Source organism: Cyrtonyx montezumae, unplaced genomic scaffold, assembly GCF_038088225.1.
Source record: "Cyrtonyx montezumae isolate F1298 unplaced genomic scaffold, pur_monq_1.0 scaffold_3, whole genome shotgun sequence".
NCBI lineage: Eukaryota > Metazoa > Chordata > Aves > Galliformes > Odontophoridae > Cyrtonyx > Cyrtonyx montezumae.
Window position 1 is genome coordinate 136,643,517 of NW_027072034.1, and position 21,013 is coordinate 136,664,529.

At 43.0% G+C, this 21,013-nt stretch overlaps 1 protein-coding gene across 1 annotated transcript; it reads left to right on the forward strand.

Annotated features, from left to right (window-relative positions):
* The first annotated feature begins 1,199 nt into the window (after positions 1-1,199).
* On the forward strand, positions 1,200-18,587 carry CAV1 (caveolin 1). The gene is made up of 3 exons (XM_065743478.1): positions 1,200-1,305; positions 1,826-1,990; positions 16,243-18,587. Exons 1-3 carry the CDS (start codon positions 1,276-1,278, stop codon positions 16,582-16,584), a joined length of 537 nt encoding a protein of 178 aa, XP_065599550.1. The 5' UTR covers positions 1,200-1,275; the 3' UTR covers positions 16,585-18,587.
* The last annotated feature ends 2,426 nt before the right edge of the window (positions 18,588-21,013 follow it).

A 21,013-nucleotide genomic window follows, 5' to 3' on the forward strand; every position in this document is an offset into this window, starting at 1 on the left:
AGATCTTCCTTTCAGCACTTGAGGGGAGATTATCAGCAGGAGGAGGCCTAAAGTGAGTTATCATGTCAATTAAAAAATTACTTCCAAAAATGACAACTACAGCTCTAAAGTTTATGAGCAATAGAAACATTTGAAGTTAACTGATGGCCACATCAGAACTATGAAGGCTGCATCCCCAACAGGTGCATTTATTTACATTTACTGAGCCTTCCTCATCACAGCCAGTGGGCCTGTTTGAGGTTGCTTCTCTGTTGAACTGCCAAAGCTGAACTCACTGCATTAAGGCTGTTCTACTCCTGCTGCAATTCTCTGCTTAATGGCATAACACAAAGGTCTCCATTTTCCTGTTAATGTTATAAATCTTACACCATGCCCTGATTCACTAAGAGAAAAATAACGGCTGCAAAACTAAACATAAGATGAATGTTTAAAAAAGGGCTGAATATAACTTGGGGTTTGTAGATGCCATTGCAGCTGTGCCCTGGTCCATGCTGGACCCAGCAATGGATTGCTACAGCTTTTCCACTTATGTATGTCCTGGGCTTATGGGAGGTCCTGAGAACAGAGCACGGCCGAACATCCATGTCCCACCGCACCTCTCAAAGTGAAGTCCCAGCAGTTAACATGCATGGCAGACATGGGTCAGCTTCCTCCGAGGAAAAATACAGTACAATTAGCATGTGAAGCTGTTCAATATTTGCAAAGCTTTGAAATGCCAGTAGAGAAAATCTTTTTCTTCTACCCGAGGATGTCCCAGGTTTCCACAGCTGCTCCTGGGACACCGTGTGGACCATTGTCAGAGGAGGGGGTCCCTACCAACGCCTCTCTCTCGCACCACTGTTCAAGTTTTCCATCTCCTAATCCCTTCCCGGCCCTTCCACGGCCCCTTTCCCCCGGGACTCTGCCACACGCGGGCACCGCCAACCCCCCTGTGCCCAGCGGCGAGGACCCGCCGCCCGGGTACGGCCCGAGCAGGGCAGGACGGCTCCGGCCGTTGTCGCTGCGGCTACCCAGGCAGCCGGGGCCGCCCGCCCGCCCGCAGGTCTCCGGGGCCGGGCCACTTTCCCCTCCCACCGCGGGCCGCTCCAAGGCTTGCTGAGCGATGCGGGGCCGCTCCGCCGCTTGTCATCAGCCCCAGCCCGAGGCGGGGAGCAGCCCCTGGCCGTCCGCCAGCCGCCTCCCTCCCCCTGGCCGTCCGCTCCGCCGTGCGGGATCCTCCTGCCTCCGCTCCTCCGAGTCATAGCGCAGAGCAACCTGCGGCAGCGCCGAGGCAGCATGTCCGGCACCAAATACGTGGACTCGGAGGTAGGGCTGCCCGGGAGGCACGGCCGGGCGGGACGAGACGGGACGGGACGGGGAGCGGGGTTGCAGACAACGGGACGGGACGTGGTGCGACGGGACGGGACGGAGGGCGGGCAGGGGGTCGCGGGCGACTCGACCGCTTCTAGCTGGGCCGGGGCTGCGGGGCGAGCCCGAGGGCGGCAAACCGGAGGCGGACACGCGGGGAGCAGCGCGGGGGGACCCTCTGCACCACCCACCAACTGCGGGTGGCAGCGCCCCGAGCCCAGCCCGAGCGGAGCGTGGGGGCTGCGGGCGCGGAGGGGACGCCTGGCGGCGGCGGTGAGAGCGGGCGCAGAGCCGGGCACAGAGCCGGGCACGGGGGGCGGTGAGAGCCCCGCGCCGCCGTTAAATAGCCCGGGCCGCCGCCTGCCGCTCCGCGCCGCGCTCCTCGAGGGACCGGGGCCGCCCCCAGCCCGCCCTCCCTCCCTCCCTCCCTCCCTCCCTTCGCGCCGGCGCTGCCCTCCGGCCGCTCTCCCTCCCGCAGGGCTTTCTGTACGCGGCGCCCGTCAGGGAGCAGGGCAACATCTACAAGCCCAACAACAAGATGATGGCAGACGAGCTGAGCGAGAAGGCGGTGCACGACGTGCACACCAAAGAGATCGACCTGGTCAACCGCGACCCCAAGCACCTCAACGACGACGTGGTGAAGGTGAGGGGCCGGGAGGGAGCACCGCTTCCCTCCACCTGCTGCGGGAGGGAGGGGCGGCTCGCGATGTCTTTTTGATATTGAGGCGAGACGGGAGGCTCCGAGCTGCGCTGCCCCGAGCCGTGTGTCCGGGGCTGCGGACCCCGAGCAGGCGGCCCCAGCCCGGCTGAGCCGCGGGATGGGAGCTGCTGCAGAAGTGGTTTGGGTTCGTTTGTTTGGTCCCGTTCGGGTTCGTTTCCGTGCTGTTTTCCCTCTCTCAGGAAATAAGGAAGCTAGGTGAAACCCGACTGTGCCCCTTTCTGGAGTTTTTCTTCTGGTTCTTAGCTCAGTTTGACACTTTTGACAAATCTGGAGTGACGGAGGTTTTTGCTCGGACTCAACTTTGGTCAGAAAAATCATCGGGCGGGAGAATTTCATGCTGTCTGTGCAAAAATCCGGGATGCTGCCATCTGGGCTTGCCAGAACCCAGCAAAGCCACGGCTGCCCAGTCAGTTGCCGTGGGTGAGAAAGCCGCTGGGGTGCTCAGCACCCAGTATAGGCTTCCTGAGCACTGGGGCTGTTGAGCAGGAAGACCTGTTTTTTTTAAAAAAAGATAAATGTTGTATTGTTTCCGGAGGTTAAAAAGGTTGGAATCCAGTTCCTAAATGTATGTCAGGAGTATGATTTGTGCCATGTGCAGGCAATGCAGAAAGGTCTTGAGTAACCTCAAATCCCACTGACTTCAACACTGTTTGGAGGTGCTGAGTGTGGCTGGCCATGATGCTGGATCAAGAATAGAAATTTGGGCTGTCACTTTAATTAGACCCATTGTCCGAGATCTATAAAGAAAAGGGATGAAGTTTCCGTGTATTTAGGCGAAAATAATCATGTGTACTACTGCATAGTGGTACAAAACTTCCATTAAAGTGCTTGATGTTAGGAAGGAGGGGACAGTTCTTTTATCTGCTACCCACGGAGGAGCAGCTGGGTAGCAAGAATGTAGGAGCTGGAGAATGAGGCTTCCTCATGGCTCATTGCGTACATCAACAGAAGGAGTCCCCAAAGCAACCAAACCTTCCAAGGATGAGTCACAGCCCCCGGGCAGGCTGGAATTCGAGTGTCCAGACTTAGCCTGGGAGAGAAGGATCCTGCTGGGAGAAGAGGCGGGCTGCTGGTGGAAAAAACTCCTAATGGACATAAAAGAAGTGGCATGCAGAGCCTGTCCTGCTTTCTCTGCCTCTTCCTGGGGCAACGATTAAGAAAGTTAGCTTCATAGGTTCAATAATCCAATAGACATTTGAAGTATAAGAATTATACCAATGGAAAAATCAAGCTTTTCAGTATGTCCCTTCAAGATAATTGAGGACCGTCAAATGCATTCATTGGGAACTAGCAAGTAGCCAGAACAAAGAGTTTGTCTTGTATCCATGAGCTCCTGGTAGCGCACAGAAACAGGTCAAGATACAGTGATATATCAAAATGAATGTAAACCAGACAGTATCCATTTTACATTATAAAAGCAGCAGCATTTTTTTTTTAACTGGACATCTCAAAGCAACATTTTCCCATCTTGTCACAAGGACAAATAAGAATCACTTTGATTTGTATAAGTTAGATCCAACGCTACCAATACAGAAAGGAATTGACACGCTTTGAGTTTATTCGGGTGCTGCTTTCAGGTTCAGCAGATTAGAAGTAGCCACCAAGTCTAGATCCAGTTCCTAGGGGGCAGACTCTGACTGAGAAGACAAAGACTCAGTTCCTACCTCAGCCACCAGTCTATGACCTCTTCCATCATGTTATCTAGAGAGAGTAAAGAATGTACCCGAGTAACAGGAGTCTTGGGTACTGGAAGACAGAAGAATGCTATTCAGAGGTGTTCTGAGGCCTGAAGGGTGCTCCAGGTTTAGCTCAATTTTGTTTAGAGCTGTTGCATTTTTCTGGATTCAGAACCTTCTGCATTGTAACCAGCATATAATGCATTTCTTGCCACTTGACTATGAGACACAATAGCATGGAAACTAGGGACAAACCGTTCAACCGTGAAATAGAAATGATTAGACAGAGAATGAGGAATCTGCTCTGTAAGCAGCTCTCTAAAAGGCCTCAGTGTTGTCTGCATTCAAATACTTCCCGTAGCACATTATAAAAATAACACTTGCTCGTAAGAAGCAATGCACGTTCCCTTGGAGTGCAATACAGAGATTCTGCAGCTCTGTCCACAGCAGATAAATGGGGCAGGCAGCAGCAGGGGAGCAATCCAGGCAAGAGGGAGAGATCTCATCCAGACCCTTTAATAAAAATTAGTTTATGAAGCAGGTTTGTACCAAAGTTATTGGTGACTGTGACTTTACCTTTTATTTTCAAACTAGATGCCGAGTGGACACTAAGTGCTGTGTCAGGTTTCTAGAAAGGCAGGGAAGGTAACTGTCTCTGTATTCAGAAAGGGCTGAAAATTGGGCTTTACTGACCTTGTGGTGTGAAAGCGGAGGTCCACAGTCAAAACTGTTGGCAGCTCCATGCAGGAGGAAGCACAATCTAGTAAAACCACCAGAGTTTCCTTCCTGTTCTAATTCCTTCAGCAGAGAGCGGAAAGGAAGGAGTTTCTTCCTCATATGGCTGCCCTCGTGAGTCACCTTGGGATGCTGACATTGTGCAGCATGGTCCCATTCCTTGGGGTACCAGCTTCTGGGGTTGTCTGGTCAAACAGAAAGCAAAATAGGAATTTAGCAAGGGAGATGCAGCCTCTGTGTACCTGGGAACTCTCTGAGAGTCATTTTGATGATTATACAGCTGTTTGCCTCAGTTATGTCTTTTTCACACATCAGATTCCAAGGCTTGTAATCCACAGGTTATATTTGTGTGTGTTGAGATGGAACTGGCAGAACATAATTTAATTTTTTTTTCTGTCATTTATCGTTCCCTCTGCCATTGGCCTAGGCTTCACATAAAGTTGCCCAAAGTTCTCTTTCAGGTCTCGCTCAGTCTTTGCTCTTCCTGTTTTCCATGCAATATTTATGTTTTCCAGGTTATGGCTAAAATTACAGCCTTCTAATACTTTGCAGTTCAAAGTCTTTCAAAGTATCTGTGGCCAAGTCTGCTGAGTTTGCTGAATTAGGAGGAAACATGGGAGGCTGCTTTCCTGCAGCTCTCGGAGAGCCTGGCTTGTGCTTCTCCATGTTTCCTTGCTCCTTGCTCAGGTTAGGAATGGACCAGGCACCCAACCCAGCAAACTCTGCTCCTTCTGGACTAGTGAGGATCAAATGTGCTCACATCTGACTACAGTTCTTTCCGATAGTGTTGTCCTAGGGTACTACCATACCATCCAGAACATAATTATTACTTTGTTTTTAGCAAGTGGTGTCTCTCTGCTGCTGTTGCGTAAGTGCCCTTTTCTCTGGGAAAAAAAATCCATTACTTGGATGTAGCAATGTGGAACTTTTATACCAAGCAGTTGTGTTCCTGCCTTTTTGCTTAAGCCAATGCAGTTAAGGGCGACTCAGCTCACTGCAAGGCTGAGCCTGGAACTTTTAGTCAGATCTTGACAAATACCACGATACCATGATGTAGGCGTTAGGGAGCACAGTGTTGCTCAGCCATCTTGAACCGTGCTTAAAGCAATTTAAAACTTATGCAACTTTCTAATAAATGAAAAATAAATTAAAAAAAAAGAACCATTTTCAGTTCTGTTTACTTAATCCTTCCCAAATGCGGTCACTCGCTGCACAGTGCAAGTGCTCGGGGACCTGACTAGGCCGCACCTCACACCTCCAGGCCTAGGAGCCCACTGGTAGGAAAGTGGGTGCTGTCCCCATCATGTTTGCTGAGGTAGGAAGGGTAAGGCTCTGAGGGTTGTCACTCTTGTGTGGTGGCATGGGGGAACAAAGCTTCTGCCCTTCAGATAGTTGGGCGCCTTATGAAGGAAGATTCGTGTCATGTTGTTCAGGCCTAACCACAAGGTAGGGTAAGTGGATCTCCCAAAGTGCATGTCTCTCCATTTGGTGATATGAGCATGACTCTTCAGCTTTACACAACTGCATTTAAAGGAGATGTTCTTTGCATCATACTAACATCCAGCTGTGGATTTCAGATTTTAAAATGCAGCACTATTCCAGTGTTTTGCTATCCACATGATACAGTTCTCTTCCAACTATTTCCTCCAAGGCTAGTGCAGGATTCAGAAATGACAGCTCAAGTTGTTACAAAGCACAGTTTGTGGGGGGACTGAGTGAGGGCCGGGAATTCCGAAACACAGATTCCTTGCACAGGAGCTAGGAATTTCCAAATTGTTACACGTGGATACCCATAATATTACAGATAGTAATTGAATTTGTTCTGATCAAGCCTCAGATCTCAAACAAAAGCGGTTGTCTTTAAGCTTATATTATTATTAAAGCCTTATGCACTGCCTTCTTGCTTAATGTGATGAACATGACTCATAACTCCATAGGAAAATGTTCACTTGATGACAATGATGAGAGAGCCAACTATTCAACATGAGTGTTTCTTTTGTTAGAATTTACTGCTCACTACCTCATGTTCAGAGAAGGCAACTATTTTTTTCCTTCTGTTAAATGCAATATAATTCAGGCTATGTATTAGACAACTTTAAGAAGAATTTGAATTCATTTTAGAATTTTCAAGCCTATGTATGGATAGAAATACCATCTCCATTGAAGAAAGTAAGGACTTCTAATACTGAGAAATGTACTGAAATCTAAAACTCTCCAGTGGGAACAGGGAAAGTGTGTGTGGTGAAACAGCTTGTCCATGAGATCCCAGTGAGAATTTGATCTTTGTTATATTTTAAGCAACAGAGAAAAAAATCCAAATGAGCATAGATGAATCAATAAAACTTGTGATGTTTGGAAAGCAGAAGAGAAATATAGCTCTAAACTAAGGTTTGTTTCCCACTGCACTCAAATATCTTTGTAATGAATAGGCAGTTGGATAAAATCTGAATCAGCAACTGACTTTTTGAGCTGTTTTGATCTAGAACCATTTGCTTTTTCCAGAATATTTTTAATAAAAAACATCCAGAATTAATGAAATGTTATTTCTTAGTTTGAAGATAAGTTATGACATTAAATTTATTTGATTGCTTGGAGGGCCCGGGTTAACTCTGTAAGTGTCTTTAATTTTTTTTCTAGGAAATTTCTTATGAAAATGCTTTTTAATAGTTCCAAAACTAACTTCTGATTTTATACTATATCGTTCTTGTCAAAATGATGTCATCAGTTTAGTATTTAAAAGGACAGTCTCCGTAGCACTATGCCCACTCTAGTGAATACATCAGCTGAGGAAGTTTGCACCCTGTTTTATTCGTGATAGTCAAGGAGTTGTGCTACAGATGCTAGTGGAGCTGTTCAGTGAGGCATGTTTGTATTCTACTTATCTGACCTATGCACTTCCATTTCAAATAAATGGGAGCTGTTAAATTCAGCTTCTTGAATAATAATGATGATACTACTGCAGCTAAAGGTGAAAGCATTGCATTCCCTGTCCAAAATCCTGCTGTGCTGAATGTTAACTCAGAATTTCCAAAAAGCCAAGGGAGCCTTATATGAGGGTTGCAACACTCCCTCTGTAAGCTGTAAAACACCTTCTCAGAACTCAAAACAAATACAATAAAAACGCATTCACATTTCCCTGAAGGTCGGGTTAATATCTCCTGTAGACTTTAATCTCAAAGTTTCCCATCATATTAAGAAATCCAATTTCATTTATCTCTTTTCCTGTGCAGTTTATGGTAAGGCCGTAACTGTAGACCAGTGAAATCTTGATCTTTATGAAATATTAAAGAAATAGTTGCTTCATATTTGAGCATCAGTAACTTGAGATCTTCCAGTACAAAGAGAACATTCTAACAGAAGATTCAACGCATAGGCCAATCTCTTTCACTGTAACATTGTTTGCTGGGCATGCTGCATGCTCTCTGTAAGTGGTAAGTGATCCAGACACAAGTGAAGGAAGTGAACAAGTCACACACATGTGCTGAAATAATTGCAGCAATTAACAGGAATGTTTATGTGGGTAGTATACATAGTTAAGAGTCGTTTCTCATCATACTCCCTTAAAAATGACAGAAATAAAAGAATTCCATTCTAGATCTAAGCACCCTGATGGAGGTGCCTGTCTCTCTCCACATGCTACCAAGAAGTCCAAGGTCACTGTAGTTCCATTTCCCATTAGTGCCCATAGGAGGACTGAGGCTAGAGCATTCTTTAAAAAGGCTTAAGGCAGTTTATTAAATTAGGATCAGGTCTGTAAAACCACCAACACAAGGCAACATGATCAACTAAAAAACTGTTTAGAGAATGCCTTTACTTTCATTAATGTTTCTGAATCCTGGTTAATTCCAGATCTCAGAAGAATCAATGAAAGAACTCTCATTATTTTTAGTATCATCCACCTCCCTGTTCATACTGATGAGTATACATCTTTAAACATAGAGAGATGGACACACGTATGTACGGGCACATACACAGAGATATTGGAGTTCCTTACTAAAGTAGCAGCATCAAGCAGGGTGAAACTGTGGAACATGAAATAAATAATAAAACGAAGAAAGCTTTGTGAGAGTTCCATTTGGGGAAAGTTGCAACCACTGCCCAGCAGACCAGTTTCCAGGGATGAGAAGAGCCGCTTTGTTTTCTGACTGCTCACTGACTGCACCGAGATATTTTTCATGGAATTGACTGATGTGATCTCCTGCACAGGAAGATTAGCTGTGTTTCAGAGGAAAGCAGATGTGTCCTTGAAGCTCTTTCCTTCTGCTGGACTATATAGTAAGAAGCATTGGCAGGTGAGGTCTCTGGAGGATGCCTCCTTGCTTCAGTGCTGACCCACTGCCACAGCAACATTTTTCCCACGAATACTTCCACAGATTTAGATGAGCCTGTCCGCTGAGACGGAGCCCATCACATGGGCTTTCCTGACATGTAATCAGTAGTTCAGTATGGTCAGAGCTTATTCTCTTGATAATTATTACCAAATTTTGGCAGTTTTCAGTGATTTTCAGTTTGTGAAAGGTGATCTTGCAGTCATGACTTCTTTCTAAGTCATGGCGTTATATTAAATTGCTCACAGTCCATCTGGATATTTGTTACTTGTGCAGCAGTGGTCATTCCTGACAGGATGTACTTTTCTTTTCTAGCCAGAAGAGTGTAGTCCTTCAGTTCTGTTTCCAACACAAGTATCCTTGTTTGTTAAAACGTGGTTTGCTTTTTCAGCATTCTCTTTAGCATTCAGGAAAGTTCATAAGTTCAAAGTTCATAAGGTTGGAAAGGACCTATAAGATCATCTAGTCCAACCATCCTCCTATCACTATCTCTACCCAACTACTAAATTAAGTCCTTTAGCACCTCATGTGCAGTCTCTCCATCAAGAGCTCTGCAGCCAGAGCACTCAGTTTTTGCAATAAGATGGGAAGTAGGCACAAGGAGAAAGGGAATGGAGTGAAATCTCATTAGTCAGTTTGAACACCTACAGGTGGTGAAACTCTCCCCTGACTGAACCTCCTGGACACAGCTGGGTTCTCATGTTGAGCATTCACCCTTGCCATAACCTTAGGTAACAGAAGGTGTTGTGCTTTTATGACACAGCTGACAGCAGTAGTAAGATGTTATTAAGGTGTATGTTTTCAAGCACAAGGTACCAGCTTCTTTATACAACGCAGGTAAATGTTTGCCAGGTGGAGGCTGCATAGAGCTCTTGAAAAGGTGAACTTTATAAACAAGTGAGACATGTATGTAAGTGGTTCATCAAAGACCCATCTTTCAGTCTGGCTTGGCTATAGCCCTTGTCTGACACAACATTTAAGCAGATTGACATCAGCATACAGTTCTCATTTTACAGGTTATGTGTACATTTAAATGGTTTGCCTGATGAGAGATATCAGTGATGACTCAGAAGAGATGTGACAAGGACCCAGGCATCTGTTCACTGGCTCCAAAAGATATCGGTGGTGCTCAGAAACAAGGTCATGCTGAGCTGATGGTTGAGTTCCTCCCCTGTGGTGCCTGTCTCTTCAGGCCAGGTAATAGGAGCACAACAGCAGCACACAGGCAATGCACACAGCAATTGGAGTTAATTGTAGTTACATGCACAGAAACGTGGCTTAGGCCAAAGCCTCCATAAAATGCTGATGGTCTTTATATGTATATAGTTCTGATGTACTGTGCTGAGTCTATTTTCAATGGAACTGATACTTCAAAGAACAAATTTTGAAGAGAAGCATAATTGTTATGTAGGCAGTTTGAGGATGGGGTTTGATACACTTCTATAGCCTGCCAGATTTTGATTCATAGGGACCAACATGACAAGGTCAGCTACTTTCATATATGATAAAACTGTTTTCATGTATAGAGCATATATTCTTGACTCAGCTGTTGGGATTTCTGTTAATTGGTTGGTTGGTGGTTTTTTTGGTTGTTTGTGTTTCTTAGAAAAACAATAACTTCACAATGTTAAGGTTTTTTTAATTAAGTTATATGCTTTAAACAGACTTTGAAAACAAAGACATTTTTCCATACCATTTCCCTTTGTTGTAAATAAGTCTCTTCAAGAGTCAGCACAGATTCCTAAATTTCTCAACCAAAGTTTAATAAACACATGTAAAGCCAAAGAAGTTACAGTAGTTCTCACAGCAGAATCAGACAAAAGCTTCAAGCAATGTAAAGACGGGCTTTACCAAGCTGAATAGTAGGAAACAAAAAATAGCTGAAGTCAGGAAGTGTATTGTAGGCATGGAACAGAAGTTAATAGTGTTTAATAGCTCTGGGTGAAGAGGGGGGCTGGTGTGAATTATTAGCATCCTGTAAAGGGTCGCAACAAATTTCCTTTGCTTCTCCCCTTGTCACAAGTGAACGTGCCTGTATTTTCATTAGCCCAGCAAATAACTCATAGTTATTTCACAGCACACCCTGACAGCTCTAAAGGAACAAACTACACACCGAGCATGTAATCTTCAGGGCAGGACCTGTGGCTAACTAAGTATGTCTTTATGTAGATCACACAGAATCCGACGCAGGTTTACATGTACTTGATGCTTAAAGTGGAGTTGCAAAAATACCCTAAATGAAGGTATATCTTATCCTTGCGAGACAGTCAGGTCCATTTCCAGAAATTAGTGGAGAACTGCAAAGTGTCTTTCTTCCCTAGAAGCCCATTTCTGGCCATCTCTCTTTTCTCATGTCACTCCTATTTTTATTTTACTTAGTTCATTTGGACTCTTGTTATCAGCCTGATGACACTTACCATTGCTGAGTGCTGCTGGACTGAAATACAGAGGACAATGATAGAGGAGGCTGAGGACAGTGTAACTGAATGAATTAGCAAGACAAAGCACATCTGTCCACCTATTCCCTATGCTGCTTGCAGAGGATGGATCTCTGAGAGATAAAAACAGGATCTTCCATGGGAGGGGTTCAATGCAGGAAGAATCTGGGTGATATCCGAGTTCCTGCAGTGTGGGGAGTTATCTGTACTGCCCGAGTGGTGAAACAGTTGGAACCATTCCCAGCCAGGGGATTCATACGTGATCTCTTAGCAGCTGAATGTGGAAGAACCTAGCTTACCTCAGCTCACTGCCTGTCTTGATTTAGGCTCTGTACTGTTTAGAGTAAGCCTAATTTTGGACAGTACTGCATTGTAGCTGGACTCTCTTGACATATATGTAATTTCATAAGATTACTGTGGCCTGTACTCAAATAACAGATTCGTGTTTATCTGAGAGTGTTTTAGAGCTGCCTTTCTGTCTTTTTACTGTCAAGTTTAGTTTGATATCTCCCTTATTCAAAGTGGAGCATTGGGGAGCATGGAACTTGAGCAATAACAGAATGGAAAATACACAGTCATTGGTTATAGTCCTTATGGCACCATCTATATGCATTGGTAGAAATGTCCATAGCACTGTCAAAATTACCACAAGAATGTACTCCACCAACTCTTTGATGACTGTTGGTGGCATGAATGCACTGTTGTTACTGTCTCACAGACAGATTGATTCCCAAGTACTTTTAGGACAACTGTGCCTGACTTGAGTTCAGAAGCCCTGGCCAAGGATATATCGTGAATGTTCTAATATTAGCATCAGCTCCTGGAATGGGGACAGTGCAGTCCATCTGGAAATGTGTTGTGGTCTGATTCTTTTGTTGGCTCCCCAGAATTAACTCTCTGATATCTTGAGGTACACAACAGACTAAAACCATCTGCTTTTGAGAATCACTATCATAGAAAATTTACTATATGATTTGAAAACTGTTGAGTTTACCAGCTTCCATTTTTCAGTGAAGTATTCACTATAATTAATTATCTAAAAGGAATCAAATTACAGGCAGTCTTACTGTTCATTTGCAAAGTTCTAGGAGATTTACATTAACTTACAGTTTATTTTTATATGCCAAAAACATGCTTTGCAGATAAAATAGGTCCCACTTAGCTAAACACATAACCGTGAAGAAGCTGATAGAGCTCCACATAAATCTGCTCTCCTGGTAATTTAACATTTCCCTTATCAGCTAGCCGAAAGCATGCAAGATAGACTCTGCCATGACAGATAAATAAAAAGATTTAAGGCACAAACCTGAATAGCTCTTGGTGCACTGAACTGCTGTTTGATAGCTATGTGCACACTGCCTCTTCCAGTTATCACAGCAGCAGCTGGTGGGAAGCACACAATAAAATACCAGAAGTTTTAGAATATGAGGGCTATGTGAAACACATGAGAAAAAATGAAGTCTTCATGTATTGTCATTTTCTTACAGTCAACTTTCTATTGCTGAAACCATCTTCCTTTTTTTTGCTATCATCTGCATATTGTTTTCTGGTTTCAAGGCTGATAATGATAATAAGCCAAGAGCACCCCTTTGACTTGAAAATGAGCACTGTGTGATACAGCCTACGATGAAAAGCTTGCTTTTGAATAGCAGCAGGAACAGATAATGCTAACATGCTTGCTGGTGTATTTCAAAAAATAAATAAAATTAGGCATACATGTTTCCAACACATACACTCAGTTGAATAACTAAGACTGATTTCAGTGAATAATATGCAGTTCTTGCAGACTTTTTTCTTTTTTAGAATAGATCTAAGACAGTTAGATAACATCATCAGAAGGTAATATTGACTTTTCTATGTATATATACCTACAATCTTTTCTTCTTTCTGTTGTAACGCAACTCTGAAATCCAGTAATTGATACGAGGACATCTGATTGTTCTGTTTGATACAAGAGACCACAGTACATCATGGAAGGCTTCTTGTTGTGGACAGCAGCTAACTTCTAATGAGCAATTCATATAAGTATTTGATGGCCAGTGTACTTCAAAAAGCTAATATTGTGTCAGTTATACAAGTTCTTATCTGGAGACTAAATATCTAATCAGGCTACAGTGAAAATACAGAACATACCATCTGTAATGATTTTCCCAGAATCAGAGTTATTTCTACCAGTGCTTCAGCGTTGTCCTCACTGAAATGACAGTCCAAATAAGTTCAGATTTCCTGTCTTCATTCAGCAGTGGATGTAGTGTTATATGTGCTGCTTTTCTACACCAGTTTCCATGAAAATATTTTCCAAGATCTGTACCAAAAAGTCACGTGTGTGACCTACAGAAGTGTGGACTGTTTTGTATGTGTAGAAAGAGTGTAGAAGGGAATAGTTATTCTATCTCTCTTTCACTTACTCTTTTTTGTAGCTATTATTTCAGAATTACTGTGTTGAGTTTCAGAAATTCCAGATAGACTTTAATCTCTTCACGCCTTTACAGAGAAGGGCATGGAGTTGTGGTGTGTTTGTTGGGTACTCAGCCAATGCAGATCATGCTCTTGATTTCTGTAGAGATAGAATTTCAATCCAAATGCTAACGTTAGGTGTGATGATGATGATGATGAATTCCCATCCAAAAGAATCGTGGATCACTTTCAAATCACTAAAGCCTCATGAAGATAAAGAAGCAGATAAATAACAGAAGGTTTATAGTTTGCTTTATCTGGTGCCTGCAGAGATGCAGTGGCCAGAGCAGGCATAGTGACATTGAGGCCCAGTAACACATTGAATTAAACCTGCATGACATTAGGGATGCAAGATATTTGATATCACAGCTGATTCAGAACTTTCCTCACAAGGGCGTTCAAGCTTTTTGGGTAAATTACCCCTAAACTGTACAGTTTTGTTTTGGAATTAGATTTTGTTCAGAAAACTGTAAACTTCCAGTAGTTCCTTTTGTAGCCAGTTGGAAACTTTTGTTAGGAGCTAACTGAAGACTCAGTGAGAGAATCATAGAATTGCTCAGGTTGGAAAACACCTTCAAGATCATCAAGAACTCCTGGAGAGCAGCTCTGTGGAGAAAGACTTGGGGGTCCTGGTGGATGAGAAACGGGGCATAAGCCAGCAGTGCATGCTTGCTGCCCAGAGGGCCAACCTGGTTTTGTGGTTGGTGACTCTGCCCCTGACAGGGAGGTTGAAAATAGATTATGTGCTCTTTAACCCAGGCCATTCTGTGATTCTGTGAAGTCCAACAACAACCTGACCATACTACCCTAACTCTAACAACCCACTGCTAAACATGTCCCATCCAGATGGATTTTAAACACATTCAGGGATGGTGACTCAACCGCCTCCCTGGGGAGCCTATTCCAGTGCTTAACAATCCTTTTGGTAAATAAGTTTTTCCTTATACCCATCCTGAACTGCCCCGGCACGACTTGAGGCCATTTCCCCTTGTCCTGTCACCTGTCACCAGTGAGAAGAAACCAACCCTGTTCTCCCTGCAATCACCTTTCAGGTATTTGAGGAGAGCGATAATGTCTCCCCTCAGCCTTCTCTTACCCAGACCGAACAGTCCCAGCTCCTTCCATCACTCCTCATAGGGCATATTTTCCAGGCCCTTCACCAGCCTTGTTGGCTCGGAGAGTATGCCCTATGAGGAGCAACTTGGAGGATTTTTTTTTCAACCTCAGTCTGTATCTTAATTGAACTTATTTGGAGCCTTTTCCTACAGCACAGGTGATACACTGAGTATATTTATATTCATGTCCTTCCAACATGCTAAGGTGCTGTTGCCTGAGTTTCTGAGACCTCTGGCCCATGTCATACTTAATCTGCTTCTGTAAATATTCATTTATGGCAGCAGTATCATTGGACATTGGGATTCAGTCCCAGGAATGTATTTTTTTTCTTCTTTCATCTAAGTTAAACAATCACTTTGTTTTATGCAGAGATATAATTTGATGGTGTTCTTTTTCCTGTTGTACATAGTATGTATGTGATTCGTTGTGCTAAATGAAATATCCTGAATTGTGGGTTATGTCAAACATGTGTTTGTGTGACACAGAGCCAAACTATCATTGTAATTCTGTTAATTTTCTAATAGAAATGTTATGACAATTAGGCTTCCTGAAAAGCTCAATATTTCAACAGAGAGTGATAAAATATGCATGCTGGAATGTACTGCTTCCTTAGCTGACTTCGTGAACGATTTAGAGTAATACTCTATAAAATATGTGGAAGAGTGTGTTCCTTGTAAATACTAATATGTCATCCTGACTGTGCCTTTCACAAACAGTGTTATCACATAAACAGAGCAGGTTAGAACAGACTGGCTCTAGTGTGACGAGCCTTCTTAGATTTAGTAAAATTGAAGACTGCCTCACTCTTTTACAATGAAGAGAAGTTCCATTTTAGGCAGATCTAAGTCCAGCACTTTGTTTTTCATCCAGTCAGCAGTTATCTATGCCTATTTCAAAGTGCATATTTAGGTGTCCTCAATGTTTATTCCCTGTCAAAATTCAGCAGTACTATAAAAGGGAAGATGGAAGAATTCTGACAAATAAAACACATTTTATTGAAGTTTAAAATGTCAAAGCACTGACTGCATTTGTTCCTTTCATAAAGATGTGAGATGGTTAAGTTAGACAATGAAAACATGATTCTATCACCTTGCTTATCTCTTAAATAAACTTAAAGGCATTCCTTACCCTTAAGGCTGCAGAAGAGGAGGACAAAATATTCAGTTTCTTGGGTAGTTCTTCTCTGTCTAAAAGTTATTTGTCTGGTTTTGAGCTAGTCATTAAAGCTGACTTACAATCACTGGGGGGAAAAGAAAAGAACTTATTCATGGCTTAGATGATATTTTAAAATAGGTTGACTTATGTTGGGATGTATTGAGCGTCAGTGTTTGTTGCAGGTGATCATTGCTTTTGAGGCAGGACCTTCCTGGGCTCCACACTTGATGCGTGTCTGACTGACTCGATTCTTGTGTTCTCTGCTGCAGATTGATTTTGAAGATGTGATTGCTGAGCCAGAAGGAACACACAGCTTTGATGGGATTTGGAAGGCCAGTTTTACCACCTTCACTGTAACAAAATACTGGTTTTATCGCTTGCTGTCAGCAATCTTTGGCATTCCCATGGCACTCATCTGGGGCATCTACTTTGCTATCTTGTCATTCCTGCACATCTGGGCGGTGGTGCCATGCATCAGGAGCTACCTGATTGAGATCCAGTGCATTAGCCGTGTCTATTCTATCTGCATCCACACATTCTGCGACCCACTGTTTGAGGCTATGGGCAAGGTGTTCAGCAGCATCCGAGCCACGGTACGGAAAGAGATCTGAGGGACATTACAAAAAGCGCCATCAGCCTGGAGAGGGGTTGGGAGTCTTGTGTTGGTTGGGGTGTTTTGGTGCCAGTTTCATGTTTCCCAAAGCAACATACTTCTATACTGGTGGATATACTGGCCCAAAACAAAAAAGTCAGTTGCTCAATTACTTTTTTTTACTACGTATTCTTACTGGACTACTTGCCTATTGTGTTTTTTTAACTCTCTCTTCAGTCTGCATTTCAAACTAACCTTAAATGGCTATTCTTCCATGACAGCTGCATATCATTTTGCAGGCTGTTCAGTTCAGAGACTGAAATGTTGTTGGATGCCTTTTTATCTCGCTGTTCATTCCTTGTAAGATAAATCCACAGAGTTACCAAAGAATGACAAAAATGCTTTCCAACACTGTAATGCCATTCATTTTATTGTGGCCAAAGAGTGTAGAGCTGCTGCAGCAGAATAAACATGACAAGCTGGCAGGTTTTAGCAGAATGTTCCTTTTCAATTGTATAGTCAGTTGACCACAGCAATTTGCAGTCATGGTCAGGTATGGTGTTCTATGAATACGTTGGTTAAGTAAACAATTTACTTAATGAATGCATGTCCTGAAAAATAAACACTTCATCAGGTTGGAGACAGTGACATGTGAAAGCTTTGCGCATCCATAAAAAGGCTTCTGTTAGTGCCTTCATATCTCATTCCTTCTTGGAAGTTTGCAGCCAGTTGTTTCTGGCTTCACTAGAACTGCAGAAGAAAAGTGAGGCTGAAAACTAAAACTGGTCATTATGGAAATGTTTTCCTGACTGTGACTTACGACACATCCTTTAGCTAGCATTTAGGTGCTTATCTCGTAGGCTTCATTTTTTTCCAGAGTATTCATATACAAGTATGCCAGAGATAACCCTGAGTTACAAGAAACATGAAGGTGTGCCAAACACAAGCCACAAAATGCCAAGGAGGGGCTGTCTCTGAGAGAAACTTTCCTATGAGCTTTAAAACTTTCCTATCAGCAGAAGTCAGCATGCCACTAGCATACATTATTTTCAGAAGAACTGATGCTTTGCTGAGTCTAAACTAACCCATCATGAGAGATGGTTTAGAAACTTCGCATTGTGGGTTAGCCTGTTTTTAGCTGTGCTACAATATCAGGAAGTCTTAAATGGAGGGTGTCGTATCTCACCAGCCTGTGTAGTGAGGTGCAAGGCCTACAAGGCAAAGCCCTTGCCACACAATCTGTTGCTGTGACCTACAGGAGCTCTTTGCCCTCGTGATAGTACTGTGTTGAGAGATACGGCCTGTATCCTCATGTGGTTTGCATGAAGCTTTTGTAAAAAGAGTTGTGAGGCTGATCAGCTTTATTGTACACAGCCTGGGGCCTGAGCCTGCTCCGGTTGGCATCGACTGCAAACCAGTCCTTGACCTCTGAGAGGGCAGGATTTGGCCTTTGGGATTGAGCACGGAGCTGTCTGGTACACCTGCAGCTTTTTTATCTAGCGCTGATATTTCACCTATTGCTTTATCTAACATGGGAGTGCCTTCAGTTGCATTTCTGCCAAAGCGTTGAAAACTTTAGGAAATGCTGCATTTTTTAATGGGGATGGGAGGGAGGAAGGGAGGGAAGAGGGGAAAAGGTGCACAGAAAGTTACAAAGCTATTAACTACTATTGTTTGCATTTAAAACAGACACTGGTATGGATATAGTTTTATGTTTTTCTATGTACATAATGGAGAGTGTACTATTATAGATTTTTTTCAGTATTGAAACCAAGTAAGATTTTAAACAAGAAATATTTTATCTTTTTATGAAGAAGATCATTTTGAAGAAAACCTTCTTGATTTACCATATAAACTGTATATCCTGAAAGATGTCTGTTCACTTAGGTTTATTAGTCCCTAATCCAAATACATTGCTGATCCGAGACATTTATATTGTTGTTATATGCTTACAGATATAACTGACACTTTTTAAATTCTGCATGTACATTAAATAATACAATAAAACAATGTTTAATGGTAGCTACTGTCTGACTTGGTTATCCTTGAAAGCTGTGTGAACAAATCCCACGTTATGAGGGGAAAGAAGAGCAGTATATCTTGATAAAGAAACAAAAAGCAATGCCTATCATGTTTTAGCCTAAAAATCTAGTAACCAATTTTTAATGTTCAAATGACAAATACCAACCAAAGGTATTCTGTTGTGTGTTTTTTCAGTACTAGGACCATGGACTTAATGGTACTGAATGACCCAATGGTAGCAGCTAGTACACTGAAGGGGACTTTACACTGAGGGAAAATGTAAAAGATCTTAAAAGCTTAAAATGCTATATTATTTACACCAGAAGATCAGCTCAGAGAAAACTTAAGAGACCACAGGATCTGTAGTTGTATAACTTTTTGGCAACTACCAGAATGCAGGCGTTCATCTGTGGCTATTACTCATCAAAACATGCAGCCTTCCCATCTCCAGCAGATGGGGCAACAGATGTAGCTTGCCAGATGTAGACGTTGCCAAAAATCCTACTTGCAGAAAACCCAAAGTGAAAAAAGTGATGCAGGAACTAAATAGCTGGTGTTAATAGAAATAAAATGGAAAAAAAAAAAAAAAAAAAAAAAAAAAAGAAGAATCAAAAGAATCAGTCATAGCCTAAACAGAGAATGGTGGGTTGGAGGAGACTCGGTTTCTTTTATAGTCAGGGAAGAAGGAGAAGCCAAATTCAGCAGCCACAACTCCTTTGGGCAGTGACAGATGGAGACTTTGGGGAGGTAAAAAAGAAGGAGATGACTCTCCATGCCTTTCTCCAGATTCTACCAGTCACATTTTGCAGGTACATTCTGAAACAGAATAAAATATGAGCAGTGGAGTGTTATGCACTACTAGATACAGCAGTAATCAGGGCACTAAGGTGTTGGGTTGTGTGAATTTCTGAGGTGCTACTTGCCTTGAAAGGATTTGACCCTGGGTACAGTCACACAGAGCTAGGTTTAAATGTACTGCCAAGTCAGCTGAAGTCTTACCTCACACTTGTTACATATTACCAGTCTTATACAACGTCAGCCCATCTGGGTGGACAACCAAGCCTGCAAACTGCTTCCCATCTCGAAGGAGCACACTGGGAGCAAGCTGAGGTACCACCACCAGCTGCAGGCAGCTGTCAGGACACAAGGAAAACTGCGTACAATCCCAGCGCTCAACTTCAGTATGCTGCCGAGCAACACATAGTGTGTGTTCCCTGCAATCAGCCTTTGTGGATTATTTATTTTATAGATCAGATTTTTCTCGCTGACAGAAATCCTCCAGTGTAGTCAAGGTTTGTTGTAGGACTATAAATAGCCCCATAATTGGAAATGACAAGTGAAAAAAACCTATTAGCTCCTGTATGTTTAGACAAGCACCCTCAAGGTCTGTTCATGCTTTTTCAGGTCCTGATATTTCATCTTCTGGCTTGTGCAGCGTTTTATCTCTTTATTTCATTACGTGTAGACTGATTCAGCTGTTACGGGCTTCTGTCAATTCAGCTGTCTTCTTTCAACAAGAGTAGATGTTGTTACTCCCGTATTAGACAATGATCCAACTATATTTGGAAACAGCTAAAATTCTGCCTGTTTCATCAGTGCTGAGTTTCCAAAATTGTCCAAGGAATTCCATGAAACAAATATGTCTAGGAACAAAAAGCTGGAGCTGGTTTTGTCAGACTTTAGCAGGATTGCTTATTCTGCTCTGCATTTGAGTGTCTTTGAAGCATCATTTCTGTAGTCACAGTAAAATTTCTGTGTGTATCCTTTGAGGAAAGCTGTGCAGCGTTGCCCAACCAAATGCAACATTCAGCTCTCACAGGTTACAGACAGCATTGCTCAGCTCTTCAGCAAGAGACTTTCTGCTGCAGAGCTCTTCAAAACAGTTGGGTTTCTCAGTTCGTCAATTTATTCCTCCTGGCTGAGGGACTAATACTTTTAGTTTGAAACTAAACTGTGGGCAACTGCTGGTGGATAGTCATCCAACGTTAAAAAAGCCTTAGTTGTCTATGTCCTGTTGATTCATGGATTAATGAGGGCTGAAACTCAAAGCAGACGTGTTGCTGATGGCAATAAAAACAGGGCTCAAGCATGGAGGGATTCTTCTTCATATTAGCAAAAGCCTTTGGTTTGAAGCCCTACCCTGAGACCCAGGGAAGCTGAACATTGACTCTCTTTGTAAGTAACATTTGTCACTTATAAGATTGAGTCACTGGAAAATAAAAAAACAGTGCTGAATCCATCGTATATTTGTATAGCAATGTCTGAAGGCACATACAGTATTTCTTTGCACTAAGCTTTTTACTCAGCTTCACAGCTACAACCATAACACTTGTCTCAGCTATTGTCTCTTTGAGTTCACTACTGTCACTTCAGCTGTTTCACTGTCAGCAGTTATACTGACACGATTGTCCAGGAATTCCTCCATT

What these genes read in the sequence shown, in the direction of transcription:
- CAV1 (XM_065743478.1), top strand. Translation starts at nt 1,276, where the DNA reads ATGTCCGGCACCAAATACGTGGACTCGGAG. An exon ending in CCAAATACGTGGACTCGGAG is followed by an intron (nt 1,306 to 1,825) that starts GTAGGGCTGCCC and finishes TCCCTCCCGCAG; the next exon opens with GGCTTTCTGTACGCGGCGCC. An exon ending in TCAACGACGACGTGGTGAAG is followed by an intron (nt 1,991 to 16,242) that starts GTGAGGGGCCGG and finishes TCTCTGCTGCAG; the next exon opens with ATTGATTTTGAAGATGTGAT.